The 18,788-nt window shown below is 33.1% G+C and overlaps 1 protein-coding gene and 1 pseudogene across 1 annotated transcript; one reads left to right on the top strand and one right to left on the bottom strand.

The window, feature by feature from the left end:
- Positions 1–4,715: 4,715 nt before the first annotated feature.
- Positions 4,716–7,049, top strand: LOC133204653 (ATP-dependent DNA helicase RecQ-like; annotated as a pseudogene).
- A 2,533-nt stretch (positions 7,050–9,582) lies between these two features.
- On the bottom strand, positions 9,583–11,091 carry LOC133204652 (uncharacterized). The gene is made up of 2 exons (XM_061340401.1): positions 10,969–11,091; positions 9,583–10,606 (listed from the first exon to the last, which is right to left on the bottom strand). Exon 2 carries the CDS (start codon positions 10,483–10,485, stop codon positions 9,583–9,585), a length of 903 nt encoding a protein of 300 aa, XP_061196385.1. The 5' UTR covers positions 10,486–10,606; positions 10,969–11,091.
- Positions 11,092–18,788: the final 7,697 nt, after the last annotated feature.

Here is an 18,788-nt window from a genome sequence, read left to right as displayed (position 1 = left end):
AACGAAACAGGAGAAGCTAGCATACTATATTCTTGTTTTTATATCTACGAGTTTGTTTGTATGTTGTTTAACTTCCCTCTTGAGAATTTTTCACTCATATGGAGACGCCACCAGTTGCCGATGGAGGGCTGCAAATTTAGACCTATACTCGGCACTCAGGGCCATTGAGCAGTGAGGGGTCTTTTTCGTGCCAACAACTACTGCGACACGGGACCTCGGTTTATACAGTCTAATCCAAAGGACTGGTCTCCACGACCCGCGGTGGATTCGAACTCGCGACGTAAGGAACTCCTTACTCCGCGACTCTAGAGCAGACGCTCTAACCACTGCACCAAGGTTATTCTGAATAATAAACTTGTTAACCGTTAAGAAGTAATCGTACATACATACATATATACAATTCCTAAAAATACACACACAGTTCCTATCAAATAAATATTACATAAAACCCATCTAAAACACTAAATATTAATTCTGATGTTTGACTCAACTTGAAGATCTCAAGCCAAAAAATAATTGATTGGCAGTTTTAAAGAGAAAACCTTACATTTACATGAATAAACCAAACCATATTTCAATCAAAATTATGTATAGAATTCTCAAAAACTGATCACTATTTCCGAAAAATACATGACAATTTTCTACCAAATATTCAATCACAAATATTCATTTACAAACAAAACAGTGGAAATGCTGTACAAACACTGATACGATGATATTGTGAAAATTTTTTTTTTTAAATTTCGAAGTGGAAATAAATTGATGGACTTAATAATGATGATATTACTTGTTCAAACATACATGAATATTACAATCGCAACCCATTACAGTTGTATGGCTGCAGATATGATATTCTAGAGGAAAGTGGCTGACATTAATCTAAAATAGAATACTTCTTCAGGGAGTATATATATCTTTAATAGAAAAACTCCGTGAAGACCTTTTTGGAACCAGTACATCAGCAGCCTTATGAAAATTTCTTTTTAAACTGAAGAATAGAGAAACTCTATTGAAAGCCGACCAGAACTCAATCGTTTTTCTGCAATACATCAAGATCTTCCATCCTTCCACCCCATACACTTTTAACGCTAAGTCTCCAAAAATCTGATATGTACTTTTTGAACCGATTAATCTTTTAACTGCGTATACGACGCAAGAATTGGGTACTTTACTAGGATGCAGAAGAAGAATCTCGTAAAATTATTTCATTTTAGACTGTCCGACTGTATCTAAAAGATGCATGAAATTGTATATATACCGTTAACTTTGCGTCTCAAATTTATGCAACCGCTTACTTTTGATGCAGTTCACTTTGTAAACGACTGATCCAATCTCTGTTTTACAGAAAAAAAATAAAGAATGTTTACCTGTCTGTCTATTGGCATGGCAGAATCGATTCAGGAAATGAATTTTTGTTATCTAAATTATAGTCAATAGTGCAAAGCTGACTGTGCTTTAATTAATTTAAATATCTTTTATGAATAAATATAATATTTTAAAACATATTTTAATGGAAAATGAAGAATGTCCTGACTTCCTGATTTCTAAATTGTTATGGAAAGTACCTGATTTCAAAGAGAGAAAAAAACGAATGTGCGTATAGTCATGGAACAAATGTCAAAAAGAGTTTATGAAGAATTGTGTTTCGATCAATTTTCCTTCGAAAAAATTAAAGGAGATGGGAAATATATTTGATCTGAATTAAACCTTACATGGCGAAAGAGTTTATAATACTTTTGAGATTTTTGCTGTCGAAGTTTGTTTGACATTCCATCATAAATCCATTACTTTGATTTATCTAAGAACTCTTGAGATACATCATTTGTAGCGTTGCCCATGAGCGTTACAGAACTCGTTCGCCAAATTCCAAATTATCCTCTTCTCCATCTGTTCGTCCATATTAAGATTTATTACTGATCTTCGAACAAATAGTACTACGTTCTTTACATTGATCTTCTACCTTGTCAAGAAAAATTTTATTTTATTTTGCTTTATCTTGAGGATGCTCATTTGAATCATTTGAAACATTCAGCCATAGACGTATTGTTCACTTTTTCTATATCCAACCTCACATATCTCCTCCATCATTTTTTTTGTGTGTATTTTACATTAAAATAGATAACTCAAAAACGTGCCCATGAATCTAAAAACAGAAAGTATGCCTCTTTCCTTCTTTTCAGTTTCTTGTAATTCCATTCCATTTTGAAATCAAAACATGAGGGCGTCTTAATACGATGTGCTAAGTCAAAATTAAAAATAACATAGTTCATATGAGAAAATACAAACTGTAAGGTAGCTGCTGTTGAACCAACAATTAATTTGAAAGGCGACAATGAAATTATGAATCATGTGAATAAAGATGAAAACTTAAAAAAAAAAAAAAAAAAAAAAAAAAAAACAGTGAGTTTGGAGTTGTTTGACCTAGAGCCTATAAGCAAAGACATTAATTTTGAAGTCACATCAACAAAAGCGTAAACACTGACAGTCTCGTCAAAGTTTGCATGAAAAAGAAAATATAAAGTAGGCAAGAACAGACAACTGACAAAACATTTATCTTTCATATGTTCTGTCTTAACAAAGAATCTTTGCTATAATTCGTCTATAATTTCATTCGGTTATCCCGGAACTTCAGTATTGAGCGAAAAACTGCTGGCACGTCACATCTGCTTCCAAGACACCTCATTCTGCGGATTCCTCAGTTGTATAGAACAATCTCGAGTGTATTCGAAGGTGAATGCACCGATGATGCGACCAAGAATCGGCGCGATCCAAAATATTTGTTAAAATGCAATGTCTGAATTTTGAACATAATTCAATTTTACACTTGACTCAGAGTTAATGAATGTAGAAATACTAAAACAAAAAGTATAGTAAATATGGCAAAAACTCATAGAACTTAGTAATACGTGATTGTTAGTGTTTTTGTTTAGTTTATGCCACTGTTTTGATAGGTTTTTGTGTTGTTTTGAGACAAATAGGTAGTCACTGAGCGAAAGAGATTATTCAGTCTTCAAAATCAAAGTGCTTGAACTATTATTTAGCGTGTAAAATAGCTTTTGTTGATTCTTATGTGAATGCATATTAAAACTTCTCAACAATTATTACAAATATTACAGACAATGAATAAACTACATGCTGTCAACAAATTAAATTTAGCAACATCAAGAAGGAGAAAACAACAACAAAAAATAAAAGCAAAACTAGCTATATTGATAATATTATTATTCTGCAAGTGTTTATTTTATTATTGAAATGTTCTGTCATCATAGAGAGAAATATCAGTCTTTAATTGATAATTTCGCAGATCATTTTAAATTCATTTTATCACATTCTGAAAAGTGCATGCATTCAAATCAAACAGCATTTTTAATATACTTTTTTGGAAAGTAATATTCGTTTACTTAAAAGGACCTCAAAAATGTACAAAGTTTCACACTGAACTGGAAAGCTTACCCAATGATTAGACCATGCATTATGGAAACTTGCTGGAGCTAGGGTCCTCGCGGGATTGATGATCAACCAGTGTCCTCAGTCTGCGATAAGTATAAAATAAGTATAAACATAAAAGCAACATGTATCAACAGTTAGGGAAATAGAGACGTATCTAAAAGCACATCACTCTTGCAAATTCGATTCTGGCTATAATTTGTCTGATATTTCATTGTCATGTTGACTATCTGACATTGTATTGGAGAAAAGTAACGGTTACTCATCCCAAAGATCAGCAAAGGGCATATATTTCACGAGAATCAAGCAGAAATTCAAGTTCTCAATTGCTTATATAGATTGGAGTAACGTTAAAACATGTATATAGAAAAAACCAATTGAATGCAAACACAAGCCTGTGTACTCAAATATGGAGTATCGACAAGAGTAATTGAAAATATTTTAATTAGATTAATCGTGTAATTGACGAGTACACCCATTCAATTACCAAGAGCAAATATGTGTGGAAAACAAAATATTGATAAATATTTGAAAAACAATTAATATGCTAAATGTAATCAGCCATAAAAACTGTAGCCAACTGCTTCAGTGTTTGAAATACAAGGCTCCATAAAAGTACGTAAATAAACGTAAATAAAATCTTGCTTATCATTTCCATTGCTCATATTCCAACAATCTATTGGAATTCCCATGGGTACCAATTGCGCCCCGTTATTAGCAGACCTTTTTTGCATTCATATGAAGCAGAATTTGTCCAAAATCTTGTACCTGAAAAGAAAAAAACACTTGCTGTGGCCTTCAACTCGACATTTAGATATATCGACGACGTATTGTCAATTAACAATGGCTATTTCCATTCTTATGTCGATACGATATATCCTGGTGAACTTGAGATAAAAGATACCACAGAGTCTGACACATCTGTTTCATATTTGGATATTTTACTTGAAAAAGACGTTAATGGTAATCTAACAACCAAGCTTTATGATAAACGTGATGACTTTAACTTTTCAATCGTCAACTTCCCTTACTTATGCAGCAATATACCTTCATCACCTGCATACCATCGTCGCAAGCCACGGGTTTTGTGTCCATTCTATTTCCACAAACCCGTGGCTGCGTGATGTGAAATTCTCTCGTTCTCATGAATATTTATAAATGCTTTTAACCAATGAAGTCCCTGTCTGAAGGAGAGAGTCAGAAGGGAATCAGAAGAGTCTGTCCAATGAGAATTCGTGTTGTAACTCCAAGTTGGAGTTACTCGCAATATGGCGGAAGATGCGAAACGTTTGTTTAGCATCGATAGTTTCACGGATTTGCAGTCCGAGACTATTAGATATTTGTTGGAAGGAAAGGATGTTTTCCTTTCTATACGAACTGGTGGAGGTAAATCTATGACTTACCAAGCTTTTCCTTTTTTGCGCCGTGCTGAACCGTTTGAACCTTGCCAAGTTTTGATAATCAGCCCCTTGTTGTCCATCATGAAAGAGCAGGTTAGTTTTCATGCTTTTAACTCTAATTATCTTATAGTAAAACATCCTTACGGTATGACGGTATGATCTAAAAATATATATGCGAAAGGTATACATTTAAAAAAAAAAACGTTGACATCCATCACATGCTCATGTGATGTACTAAAATTTCGAATTTCCTTGGTTCAAATTTTTAAGAACGAAGATTGGAATTGACAAGTAGGCTGGCGAGGATCTTAACTTTTAATTTGGTTTTATTGACTTAAATAAAGAGCATTTATACAGAAATTAATAAGTGTACATGTTAAAGTTTGGTGTTTTTTTTCATGAATCAATCATTCATTAGGTTGGGACCTCTTGCCCAAATAATTATATAATAGCTGGGGCATATTATATACTTACAGGATAGGCAACTCATTTAAAAAAAAAAGCTTGTTTTCTGAATTTCAGCTGTTAAATGTAATTTAATATATATGAAATATGGCCAATCACCATCATGTGTTGATTTCAAATAAACAACATAATGAATACTTTAGATAAGAAGTATTAACAGTACTAACAACCAAACAACACATCACTTGAACATTTTTTTGATTGGTAAATAAAAGTTTTTTGATTAATACATAAAAGTTTTGTTCTGGAATATTTGACTTAAAAAATCCTGAAATGTATGAGATATCACAATCCTAATGCCTATCTTGTTAGTATTTAGCCAGAAAATATTAGGATTCAAACTGGTGGTCTTGTGAATCATTTTGGGAGCATGCTTAAAAGGATTTATCTTTGTGTATATGTTTGGGGGAGGTGCACCACTCTAGATCCCCTCCTTTTTGGAGAAAATGCTGGATCCACCTTTGTATTATATATAAGACATCATACAAGCCATTGTATTCCAATTTTGTGTAAGCAGTCCCAACCTGTTAATGAATGAAAATTATGTATATCATTTTGAAAAATTTTCACCAGCTACAGAATTTTTTTTTAAAGGTTTCCTATCTGAGTTCATTGGGGTTGCATGCAGATTACATTCACAAGGAATGTGATAAGGAATCCATAAAAACAGGCAAAACAACATACGTTTACACATCCCCTGAGGCTGTACTATCAGATGAAATGTGGAGGAGAATGCTCATTGAATCTACAAGTTTCAAACTATTTGTGGTAGATGAAGCACACATGGTCATCAACTGGTAATAATTATCACCTCAAGCATGAATATGATTTTATTATCAATTTTGATTTTTAAAAGTCTAAACATGAATATTTTATAATAGACTCATTTCCTCTCATCTACTGTTTTGAACACGAAATTTAAATATTAAAAATTTTATAATAATTAAATCCATTTTTGTACAGAAACAATGACCTCAAGAATGCTTGAAATGCATAATAATTTTATAACTTATTACAGGAGTGAAAGTTCTGGGGAAAGTGAGCCATTTCGGGAATGGTTTGGTAGAATTGGTGAAATCAGGTCCCTAATATCATGTCCAGCACTTGTCATCACAGCAACGGCCAGCAGAGCAAGTAGAAGAAAACTGAGAAAGAAGCTTGCACTTGTGAACTGTCATGATATTGTGGAGAGTCCCGATAGAGAAAACATTAAACTCTTTGTTGAAAAGATAAAGGTGAATGAGAAAATCAGTGTGACCTTTTCTTGGCTGATCAACATGGTCATGGATCAGACTAGTGATTGCCCTCGACATATTATCTTTTGTCCAAGCATAAAATTGTGTGCAGAAGTGTATTGTGCCTTTAAAGTTTGCTTGAATGAATGTATTAGTTTTATTGAAATGTTCCATTCTTGTACAACCGATCAGGTGAAAGATTCAATAAGAGAGGATATGGAAAAAGAGGATGGACATATAAGGGTACTTATTGCAACCAGTGCTGCAGGAATGGGAGTAAACTACAAAAGTGTTAATAATGTTATTCATTATGGACCATCCAAAGATTTAGATGGCTTCATACAACAGTTAGGACGTGCTGGTAGGGATGGCAGTCAGTCTTATGAATTACTTATTTACAGTAGTAGACATCTACGTAAGTTAGATATTGATATGTTAGAGTATACAAAGAACATAGAAACATGTCGCAGGAGAAAACTGTTCCAAGTGCCGGTTTAGTTAAACATTTGTGCTGTGATGTTTGTGATAAGCAATGTGACTGTAATGAAGAAAATTGCAAATCCTTTAAAACCATGTATTTTATTCATAAATCTGAATTAGATATTGAAAGTTCAAGCGAATCCAGTGAGGATTATAGTACAGATACATCAAAGACTTTAAGTGAATCTGAAAGTGATTAAGTATAAAATTTATTTAAGTACATGTATTTGTACATATATGACAGTGCTATAAATGCATTATCCTAAGTGTGTAGATATTTAGTGGAAGTTGATTTTTTCAGTAATTTGCTGTACATCTGATTTAGTGTTATTTTGAATACACTAAAACTTGTCTAATCAGGGCTGCGTTCAAGATCGTAGTGACTAACCTAGCAGCTATGTTGTAGATATATCCATCTAATTTGAACAGCAGCTAACCTAGCTGATAAGTGTTAAATTTGGAAAATAAATATATCAGTATAAACTTATTTTTGGAGCAAAAAAAAAGTTTATTTCAAGCAAATATGTACCGGTATATGTAAATATGCATTTAATATGCCAAGTTGTACAAAATATTCCCCATTTAGTTAATATCATGTGTGCTGCGAAGTTGTAATTAAAGAGGCCATCTTGGATTTGGTACTTAACATAAAATATTTATGCTAGCTCTCCCTACATAGCAGCTAGACTATCTCTCCGTTCAAGAGCGTAGCTTTACGTAGAGGTTACGTAGCAGCTACGCTGTTGAATGCACCCCAGGATACCACTTGATCCATAGAAATTTGCCAGTCTGACTAAAGCCAGCCCCTACTATTTCACTTCATTCGTAGGAACGAAGTGAAATAGTAGGGGCTGGCTTTAGTCCATCGTCGCAAGCCACGGGTTTTGAGACTGAGAAATTTGCCAGATTACACAACATTCCAGTTTTGACATTTTAGACAACTGAATTTGAATGAAAGGTACTAAAAATTGACACCTTTATAGGCAAGATTTCATAGTACACAACATCCAAATTAGACAAGTTTTGGTGTACATTATGTGTATAAATTTATACATAGCAAGACAACTGGTAATTTATTTAATTAAGCAGCTTTCTGCCAATAGACATCCAAATATAAAATGTTTACACTATAACATGACAATTTTCTAAAACCATTTGCATTTTCATAATTTATATTTTAATAGCCTCCTGTATATATATGTCTTTTTATGTTTTTATTACTTAGGCCAGTCAAGGAGGCTCAAAACTCCAAGTAAAAATAATTTTTGGACTTTTTGAAAATCAAATTATGTAAAGGTGTACATAATAAGATTATCTAACTCAATCTTATCATAGGATAACTGTGATAAAGTATTGGTAATCACAAATCATTGTTGCTTATTTCCATTGGGATCAAACATGCAAGTAAAATATTTAATTTATATTTGTTTAATAAATATACTTTTCATTCATGAAGAATTGTGTCATGAACTGTACATTTTCATTTAATCATCTTACATCCAATGGCAGGTTATTCTAACTGCATAAATCTACCATGGAATTAGACATCTTTAGTAAGCATTGTTTTAAGCTTCCTTTTTCAAGTTGAAAATCATTAAAATTCTACATCCACAAGTTGAAAACAACTGAAGTAAGCAATTTTATGCCCAAAGATTGCAAATAGATGGCAATATTGGTTTCATCAGTGCAAATCTGGTCATGAATTATGAAAACCTAATTCTTGACAAGTGAAAGGACAAGGTCAAACTACAAGAAAAGGTGAAGGTCACTTTGTCATGATTTAATATGGCCATTCCTTGGGTCAAGAATACATCTTTGTTTTGTTTTGTTTTTTCTTTTCTTTTTTTTTTTTTTTGATTTATGAAAAAAGCAAAGTTAAAGCTTTAAAGAATTTTATTGTTTAAAAATTATCTATACTCTGTGAAAGCACAGGATTTGAATGTGAACTCAAATAAGACATATTTACTTTAGTGTTCTCCTTTCAATAACCATAAGTACATACTTGGCATTACAGAGATTTCACTTTTAAATGATATTTACATTTCATTCATGTTAAAAAAAAACTCATAATAAATGTCTTTACCATGTTCATCACATACCATTTTTTAATGTGATGACCTCTCATGCTTTAAACAGTAAGAAAAACATAGATACCAGTAATCAAAGATTACTAAGCTCACCTCGACAAATATTATCCATAAGTAAGGAAAATCTCACCTCATATTTTTTTTATAGTTAGCATGCATCCCGAAATCAATATCTATGCAAGTTTGGTTTAAGAAGGACTTGCAGTTACTTGGAAATGGACCTGCTTCAAAAGCTTTAACCTGCTCACTAATCAAGAAAATGACTTGCCAAAGTAAGTCTGGTAGTGTTCATCCCTTGATGCATCAGTCACGCGAGTTTGGTCCAGATAATACTTATAGTTACCTAGGAATGGACTTGCTCCTAAAACGAACTCAGACGCCGATGCTAATGCTGGCGCTGGGGCTAAAGCATAAGCTCATCTCGACTTCGTCGAGGTGAGCTAAAAGTCTTTACATCTTACTGTCAACTTAATTTAACATAGTGTTATTAGAAATAATCTTGTTTTCATCAATCCACTGGTACAGTTTTACAGCGTCAATTGATTCAAGAGGTTTTTTGAATTTCACAAAACTTTTCCATTCGAGGTCAGTCACCTGTCCACTGCACATACTTAATATACAGTTCGCAATAGCCATAATATCAGTGCGCTTATCCACACCTGGCCTAACTCGTGATGAATGAAGGGTATTATTTTCTTTCATAACATTCATTTTCACATCATCAAGAACTTGAGTTGTTAGAGTAATAACTCTTGCCGAGTTGAAACTTTTGTTAGCTCCCTGAGTCTTGAGCTGGTTCTTTATGGTCTTGACTTGAAGTTCCACACAATTATCGTTGGGAATGTTTTTGTCAACTCCACCAACTAGATTTGTGCTAATGTTCCATTTGTATTCAAAGCTTTCACGTGGCGACAATAAAGCAATAGTGTAGGAAACCATTCTCCATAACCAAAGCTGATACTTGTAATGTTTTGTTGCTGATGCATATAACCACTCCAATTTTGCATTTCGTGTGCATCTTTCTCCATCTGCCATCTTGTATGCATCATTTGTGTCAAATAATAGGCATGCCATCCTCAGAAAACAAGATACTGCATCACCCAAACTCTCTGTTTTAGGAGGTACATGAAACTTCCATTTATGAACTTTGCACAAATGCCGCCGAAAATGTCCTTCAGTCTTATAATGTTTCCCACAGAAACAAGTAAATCCACCAGGACTTTTCATCTGATGAATGTTTTGCATATCTTGATCTAAATGATGAAAGTTGTCTCTAAGCTTCACTACAGCCTCTGTTTCATCTATACCTAAATTGGTCATCACAGCATCAGCTTGTGTTAAAATCCACTGCAGCTGCTCTTCACTACTCATAAAGGAAAAAACTGGAAATCCTATGCAATTTGTGTCATCAATGTCTTTGAGACCACTCAATGTCAAGAATGCTGCAACAATGTATCCTTCTAAAACATCCTGGACAAAATGGTAGTGAGATCTGCAACAGATAGTAATATAATGAGAAATCAGTTATACTTTGTTAACTATATCTATATATATATATATATATATATATATATATATATATATATATATATATATATATATATATATATATACACACACAATTGGAAGACAGACACAAGGTTTCTAACCCTTAAAATTGGGAAACGTAAAATATGGGTTTTATGTATATTGTACATTCCTTCAAGCCATACTTATTTTTCTTATGAGAATCATTTTTTGGTTATTTTACAATACGATTTTGATATATATGAAAAACTTTGGGGGGGGGGGGTTGGTTGACCTCTCTCCTCTGAATCTGCTGCAGAAAAATTGCAGTATGAATGAATTTATCACCTATAAGCTGTGGTTACAGCATCTGGTCCTGTGACATCTCTTCTGTTTATCAAGTTTCTGAGCTGGTATAAGGTACCTGGATCACCACTGCTCTTTTCCTTGTAGAATAGTTAATAAATCCCATAAAATTATAGCTTTTACATTAAATAATTTTTTTGGCTTAAATATGTAGGTAATATTACTTGTCAAGTTTAGCATTGTCTCAATTAAAGGTTTTAAATCATATAGTAAGTCACATAGTCAACAATATAACAAATTAAAATAAATTTACAAGCCCACTGTAATTAATATTGACTTGTATTTAACTGGAATTAGTTACATATTTATTTGAAAAAAATAATTTTAAAACTAATTTATTATACAACCATGAACAAAACAGTATGAGATTTGGAAATTTTAACTAGCTTTAACAAGGTCATAAGAAGGGAGAGGGTGCTTTAACCAATTGGAAAAAATCTATTTATAACCATAAAATATAAAGAAAAAAAAATTGAAGCATGCATTTCGGACAAGAATATATCAAGGATATTTTAGAAAACTCTCTGCGAATCCTTAATAATAATAATAATAATACACGTAATAATAGTAATAAACTTACAATTGAAACTTGAAACCAAAACAATCAACATGAACTGTAAGTGAACTGCAAGAGCAATTATGTCACCAGGAGAAAATTCATCTGTCTGTGTAGGCCCTCTGGTCTATGTATTACACCCAATAAATTCTTGAATTCAGATTTGTTGTTGAACATTGCCATCTGTGCACCAAAAGCACGCTCATTTGTGAGTACATCACCTCCGAAGACTACAGGTTCACAAACCTCTTTTGAATCTACAACACAATGGGGTACAACAAGGTTGTGTATTTGTTGCAATATGTGTATCATGCCCTCAGTTGAATTTTCACTGGCATCAATTAAGTCAGTGTTAAAGAAAACAGTCTTTTGTTTGGTAATTTCTATAAATTCATGTGGAATGTACTTTGGTAACACTTTCTCCAAATGCTTCAAAGCAGCAAAATTTTTCACCAATATTTTGGCGACATGTATTTGCAAATCTTGACGATATCTAAGGATTTCTTCATTAGATGGTAACCAGTTTGAAGCTTCCAGATGAAGAATATCTGCAACTCTTCCAGAGGATGGCAAGTCTGGGGCTGTTATTCTTTTCTGTGCTAATAACACCAAGAACCAGTGCCAGCTTTTTCTCTGTCGATCAGATGTCATGTCTCCAGGACTCACTAGTAAATCTAAGTTATCTCCAAGCACTTCTATTGCCTTTACAGGATTTTGTTTGGCTCTCTTGATTTCCTTCTTAAGTCTCTCCATTGATTTGTCATGTGATGCTGTAGAATATATCTCTGAAGAAAAAGTTCCACAGGGTACAATGCAAGAATTTGAAACAGGTATCTTGTCATAATTCACAGAAATGTCAATCCTGGAAGAATACTCCTTACTCTCAGTTAATAATGTTACAGGAGTATTTGCAGTACTGTATGGCTCCAAGCATGAATCATACAATGCTGTTGTTTCACATCCTGAATAGGTGGCTCCACATCCATTTGAAAGAATATGCAACTTTGATTTAGCTGATAAAATGTCTACATCAGCATAACTATGATGATCACAAGGTAAAATTTCTTCCTTTCTTTGAGAGTCACTATCAATAACAGCTTCCCCTAGGAGAATAAGTTTTCTTTGTTCTGTGTAAGCTTGAGCTGTCTCTCTTATTCTATCTTCTTGCTGTTTGACCAAAATCTTTTTCTTTTTGTGAATGGTAGACTGAGTAACACTAATTCCCATGTCATGCAAAATGGAGATAGCCTACAATATTTTTGTACAGATAATTATACAAGTAACATCATTTTTTAAGTCAGTTTACAGCAGAATAAATGTTTTACAAAACTGCAGTTATTCATTTTTACAGCAACCCAATGATATTATTAGTTACATAAGAGCAGCTTAAAATAAACAAGAGGCCCATGGGCCACAACATTTACCTAACTAACTTAAGTCACATTGTCCTTGCTGTTTCTCATTAGAAAGCATGATTCCTTTATAAAGCTTTTATCCCCTATTGTATCCCTGCTCCCACCCAAAGAAGCTGTCATTTTGAACAATCTTGAATCTACACTATCTGATGCTTGCATGTTAAATTTAAATATATCACTTAAATGTGGCTTTTCTCGAAAAGATTATTTTAAAATAATTTCTTTATTTAATCCATTTTAAAAAAATTTAACCCTATTTTGAGCCCACCCTTCCCCTTGGGGTCATTGTTTGAACAACACCCAAGGATGCTATGTAATATCAGTAATTACTTAAGTAATCATGCATAAGCAGTTCTGAAGCTTTTTTGCTATAATTTTCAAAGTCCCATAAAATTTAACCCTCTATTATGGTCTCACGCCAATGTTCTGAACAAATTTGAATCAACATTATGTCAAAGAGCTTTTACTTGAGTTTCATCATGTTCATCATAAATGACTCAATCAAATTTTCAATCTCTCTAAATTATCCCTCCCCTTGAAAGGGAGCACATCTTCATTGAACAAACTTGAATCCCCTTCACCCAAGGATAATTTGTGGCAAGTTATTATTGAATTTGACCTAGTGCTTCTAGAGAAGAAGTTGAGTATGTTAAGAGTTTACAGACAGATGGATACCAGACAAAATGTGGCCAGAAAAGCTTCACTTTAGCTTTCTTTTAAGTTGAACGAAAGACTATTTTACAGTGTAAACTATCACTTAGATGAGGTAAATGGTATATCACACATATGGCAAACAAGAAAATACACACTATATATGTGTTCCGATATTTCTTTCTTTCTTCTTTTTTTTTAAGATAAAAAGAATCCTAGCTACACAATAATTATTTTCTTTTTAGATAATATTATTTCCTCAGTATATATATAGACATTCAGGATACACAATCAATGTAAAATTATCAGGTTGACTTTAAATATTCAGCATATGTAGTATTTCTGGAAACATCTAAATTTATCAAATTTACAGAGAAAATATGAAAAAACTGCAAAATTAAATGTAATTTGTTTGTCTTATACCTCTTTGGTGGCTCCACACTGATCAAGAACAAAGCCGATGACATACTGAATCTGGGAAAGCTGGCGGTTTCTACCATATAACAATATAGAAAGTGCAGTGCACAGGTTGTTGGTGTATTGTCTACTACTAGAGGACTTAATGTCTTTACTGACAATGCTTTGAAAAATTCTGACTATAGTTGGTGCTTTCAGAACAAGTTCATCTAAAATGTTTCTCCACTTGATATTGTTATCATACTTCAATAAAGTTTCATCTTTTCTACACAGGTTGCACACCTCTTTTCTAATTTCCTTACATAGACAATCAAGCAAAGCTGACTTGAATTGGTCATCTTTTGTAAGAGACTTTATATACGTAGCAGGGTTCCTGTTGTTCAATATTGCCTTACACACAGATTTCTGAACCTCACTGTTGATAATACGGGATCTGTAGTTGCTTCCATACTTGACAAAAATCTGGGGGAAAAAATACAATACAAATGAAAACTGACAAGCACACATAGCCCGCAGGAAAAAAAACCCATTCATTTTGCAGGAAATCATGGATCAGAACTTAATATGAGATGGGCCAGCTAATTCTAGCAGATCAAAAAGGCATGTCTTACAGTCTGTGGCTTCAGATTAAACTTGTGCTATTTAATAACATAATAATAAAAATATCGTACCTTCACAGCAAAATCCTTCTCTTCACTGGATTTAGTTTGAGTTGAACTGTCAACCGTTGTAGGCTTTCTTGCTGGTGAACTAGCATGATTAGCACCCCTTTCTTTGTTTTTTTGCACAGAACTTGGTGAAGCACCAGCAAGAGGCAATATTCTCCTTGCCTTAAATTTTCTTGGTGTAGGAGTCTTTGAAACGGTTTTATACTCTCGTTTTGAAATTTTTTTAATTGGTGTTTGCAAAGAAGAGTTAGCACTTGAAATATTCGGTCTGTTACATGTTACTTTTTTCAGGTCTTCATTTACCTCACTGCGCTTTTGTTTTAAAACGTCTAACCTAGTCCGAATTTCCTCATCCAACCGAACCAATCTGTTTAGCTTGTTTACACAAAATTTATAGGCGTATCCCTTTCGTTCAACACTTAATTCAGTTAATAATGCACTGTATATTTTGCTAGCCTCTGTTGCTAAAGATCGATAGTATTTTATATCACTTATTGGTTTTAAACACAATTCACATGGTTTGCCAAAGGACGTCGCCATTACGAATTTCCAACATCGCTAAGCGTCGTTTTCATTGGATATCGGTGCAGTACGTCACGTAATAAATATTCATGATATATTCATGAGAACGAGAGAATTTCACATCACGCAGCCACGGGTTTGTGGAAATAGAATGGACACAAAACCCGTGGCTTGCGACGATGCCTGCATACGGGGTATATATCTCTCAGTTGATTCGATACGCAAGAGCATGCTCTACGTATGTACAATTTCTAAAACGAGGTAAATTATTGACAAATAAGTTGATGAAACAAGAATATCAGCTGTCTCGTTTAAAGTCATCATTTCGTAAGTTCTATGGTTGATACAATGACCTTGTCAGCAAATACAATTTATCATTGAGTCAAATGCTGACTGACGTTTTTCATACTATAATTGTTAGGCCATTATTTACACACTGAATTGTCGACGGATTTTTCTTTTATTTCCCGATCATGACAAGGAACACACGGCGGGTGTGACCGGTCGGCAGGGGATGCTCACTCCTCCATGGCACCTGATCCCACCTCTGATGTTTGGAAGTCCGTGTTTGCTCTGCTCCTATTTTGTATTGTTTAATGGACTTTTGAGCTTGAAAACTGTTCGTTATCTCCATATATTTCATATATATAATCAACAGAACAATATAAAATATATGAAACTTTCTCATTACACCAAAGACGACCATTCGTTTCCTTGAGCAGTAACAGAAAAAATCAATCATTTGCAAGTTGAGAATAAACTGTAATTTCCTTTTTATATCTAATTTTATTCATTTTTGTGTTGATAAAAGAAGAGAAAAAAAATTAAATATCCCGATATTCGATGCAAGTCAAATTAAAAACACTCTCCAATTATTGCATTAGAACTCTTTTTGTTGACGCTAACATAGAAAAAGCTAAATTATATATAAAAATATGCAAATAAAAGCTTCAAATGTTAAACCTTATCGTGAAAAGGTGAGCAGACGCAATCGGGACGCCAGAAAGAAGAGCTTTTGGCATCAGTTTTTCGTTTTTCTTCCTCAGTGAAGAAAATGAGCATAAACAAACAAAAACGTTCCAAGAAATTCAATTCCAAAACTTGTCCACGAAATATATCTGGATTAAGAATGATGATTCCAAAATCATTTTGCGAAAACTCGGGTACCACCCCGAAAAGAATTGCAGACGATATAATTCCCGCGATAAGTTGAACAAAAATGTAACAAGTTGCTCTAAAGAAAGTTATGTATTTAGTGCAAAGCATAGATATTGTATTAACTGGGTTATATTGTGATCCACTGGCATGACTAAGAGAAGAAACCAGAATATATTCAATGAATCCAAAACTGAGACTAATCCGGATTATCTTGTAGGATCAAAGTTATCTGCGTTCCAAGTAACCGTTGCCACACATCTTAACAACTTACGGGGCAAATTACCAAAAATAACTTTCATCAGGTATTCTTTCAGTTTCATTGCTCTCAAACTTATAGAACCCAACAGAATGTTTCATTACAAGAACGTAGTCTGCAGAAAAATTGACCGATATATTTTGTACATTACTTGAAGCTGCAAGCTGAGTCAATTCGTGGTTTCTATTCTTACTTTTTAACAGACATCTATACCCCCCCCTCCTTTCCTTACTTGGTGGGTGATTTGACTGTTTCAGAAATCTAGCAATTTCAGTATTCAATTATCTCATCAAATTATTCTCCAGCGATCGGCGTCGTAAACGACAGTGACAAACTCCAGATGAATGGATTCTCTCATCCAACAGCAATAAACGGTCATTTGCCTATCAAAGGATATTTTCTGCCAATGTGACTACATTTCGGCCCGTAAATGGAAATTTGAAGTCGTACCTTAGACATAAATGGTGTAATGGAATAATGATGGTGTTAACAAATGTATATACAATTTGCATTGTATTGTGACAAAGGCACTTTAATTGATTTTTTTTTAAATTTAAGAATTAAGATTTTCAGTTTATTTTTAATTATAAATAATATATACATGTAACTGTAACTATATCATGATAGAAAGTATGATACTAATATTTATTAACAGATTGTAGTTAAAATTATTATTAAATAACAATTCAATAACTAAATGGATGACTTCAAATGATCGAAATTAATATCTTTGTTCTGAATTAAAAGTTCGATAATAACGGTGTCGTTTGAGAACAAGATGAAAAAAATTGGAGAAATGAGATATTTTTTCTCTCTCACAAATTAGTTCAATATAAGGAAGTAGTGGATATTTGTTCGGATGAATTAGATATCTGGTTGGGCGAATTAATCCGTAAATAGTTCGGACATATTAGATATTCATTGGGATAAACTGATGATTCGTTCGAACGAAATAATATGAATTCGTTCGGACAAATTAGTTAAAATTAATTATCGGTTCCTCTTTTTTGTTTTTTAAAAAAAGATTTAAAAGAGGTATAGAGTATTTAGTATATTACATAAAATATTTCAAATATTAAAATCTTTAGAGACATCCAAAGACTTTCAATATTTTATAATCTTTAGTAAATTAAATCTACTTGTAGCTTTAAACATATTCAAATTACACAAGTACTTGGCAGAAATAGTCATAATTATTTACTCCAACGAGATCGATGATATTTGTGCATTAAAAATAAGATTTGTGCATTTGAACCAACATAAACTAGAGAAATCAGAATTGGTTTTGTCCTTTAAACATGCGCAGATCTGGAATTTGCATAGTTATTGAAAGTATATACAACAAATAAAAAATGACTGACTTCGGACTCCAATTAGAAAAGTGGACCCCACCACCACCACAAAATAGTTTTTTTACGTTTGCGAAATGGATTTTTTGGCTTTTCTTTTTTTTTTTTGGGGGGGGGGGCTAGTCAAGAAATTTCTGTGTTGAAAATTTTTTGTCTGGGGTGGATCCCCCTGGAAAAATATTCCTGGATCCGCGCCTGTTTAAATAGTATATTACATCTAGGTCTTTTTGGTTTAACTTGGTCTTCATACTGAAAATTAATAATATATTTCACTCATCCTATTTTTGAAAACACTCTAACAAAGAATTATGTTTACACAAAAGACGCATTTCAGTTTCGAAGTATGCAAAAAGCCTAGTGCTTTACGCTAGACTGTTTTTGCGTTTGGGGTCTCTAGTTCATGTCTCCAAAATTTTATCTATTAGTATAATTAAATTTTTGATATCATTTTGGAGTACAGATGATATTTTGACATGTTACTACCGAAGCTTTCAAGACTGCTCTTCACTGGAATACCACTATCCTGTATTGTTCTGCAAATTAAATCCTAAAACTGATAAAAACTGTAAAATCATTGATATATAAACTATAACGTTACATAAGATATGCCAACCCTGTACATAAAAGTGAGGTAGAATTACTTGAATACCTTCTCTCAATAATGAATAGATAACGGCATGAAACAAAGATTACGCATTGGTATCAATGATCTATTACCGTATAGCTGGTTATTTTAGATGGGTGCTAATTTTGGTTTATTTTGGCGTTTTGATTATAGCCCGCTAAAATTTCAATCGCTTAAATATTCAA

The sequence above is a fragment of the Saccostrea echinata genome, unplaced genomic scaffold (assembly GCF_033153115.1).
Source record: "Saccostrea echinata isolate AGI-Se365-2 ecotype Australia unplaced genomic scaffold, CSIRO_AGI_Sech_v1 ptg000054l, whole genome shotgun sequence".
In the NCBI taxonomy this organism is placed as follows: domain Eukaryota; kingdom Metazoa; phylum Mollusca; class Bivalvia; order Ostreida; family Ostreidae; genus Saccostrea; species Saccostrea echinata.
This window is presented reverse-complemented; position numbering and strand designations above follow the sequence as displayed.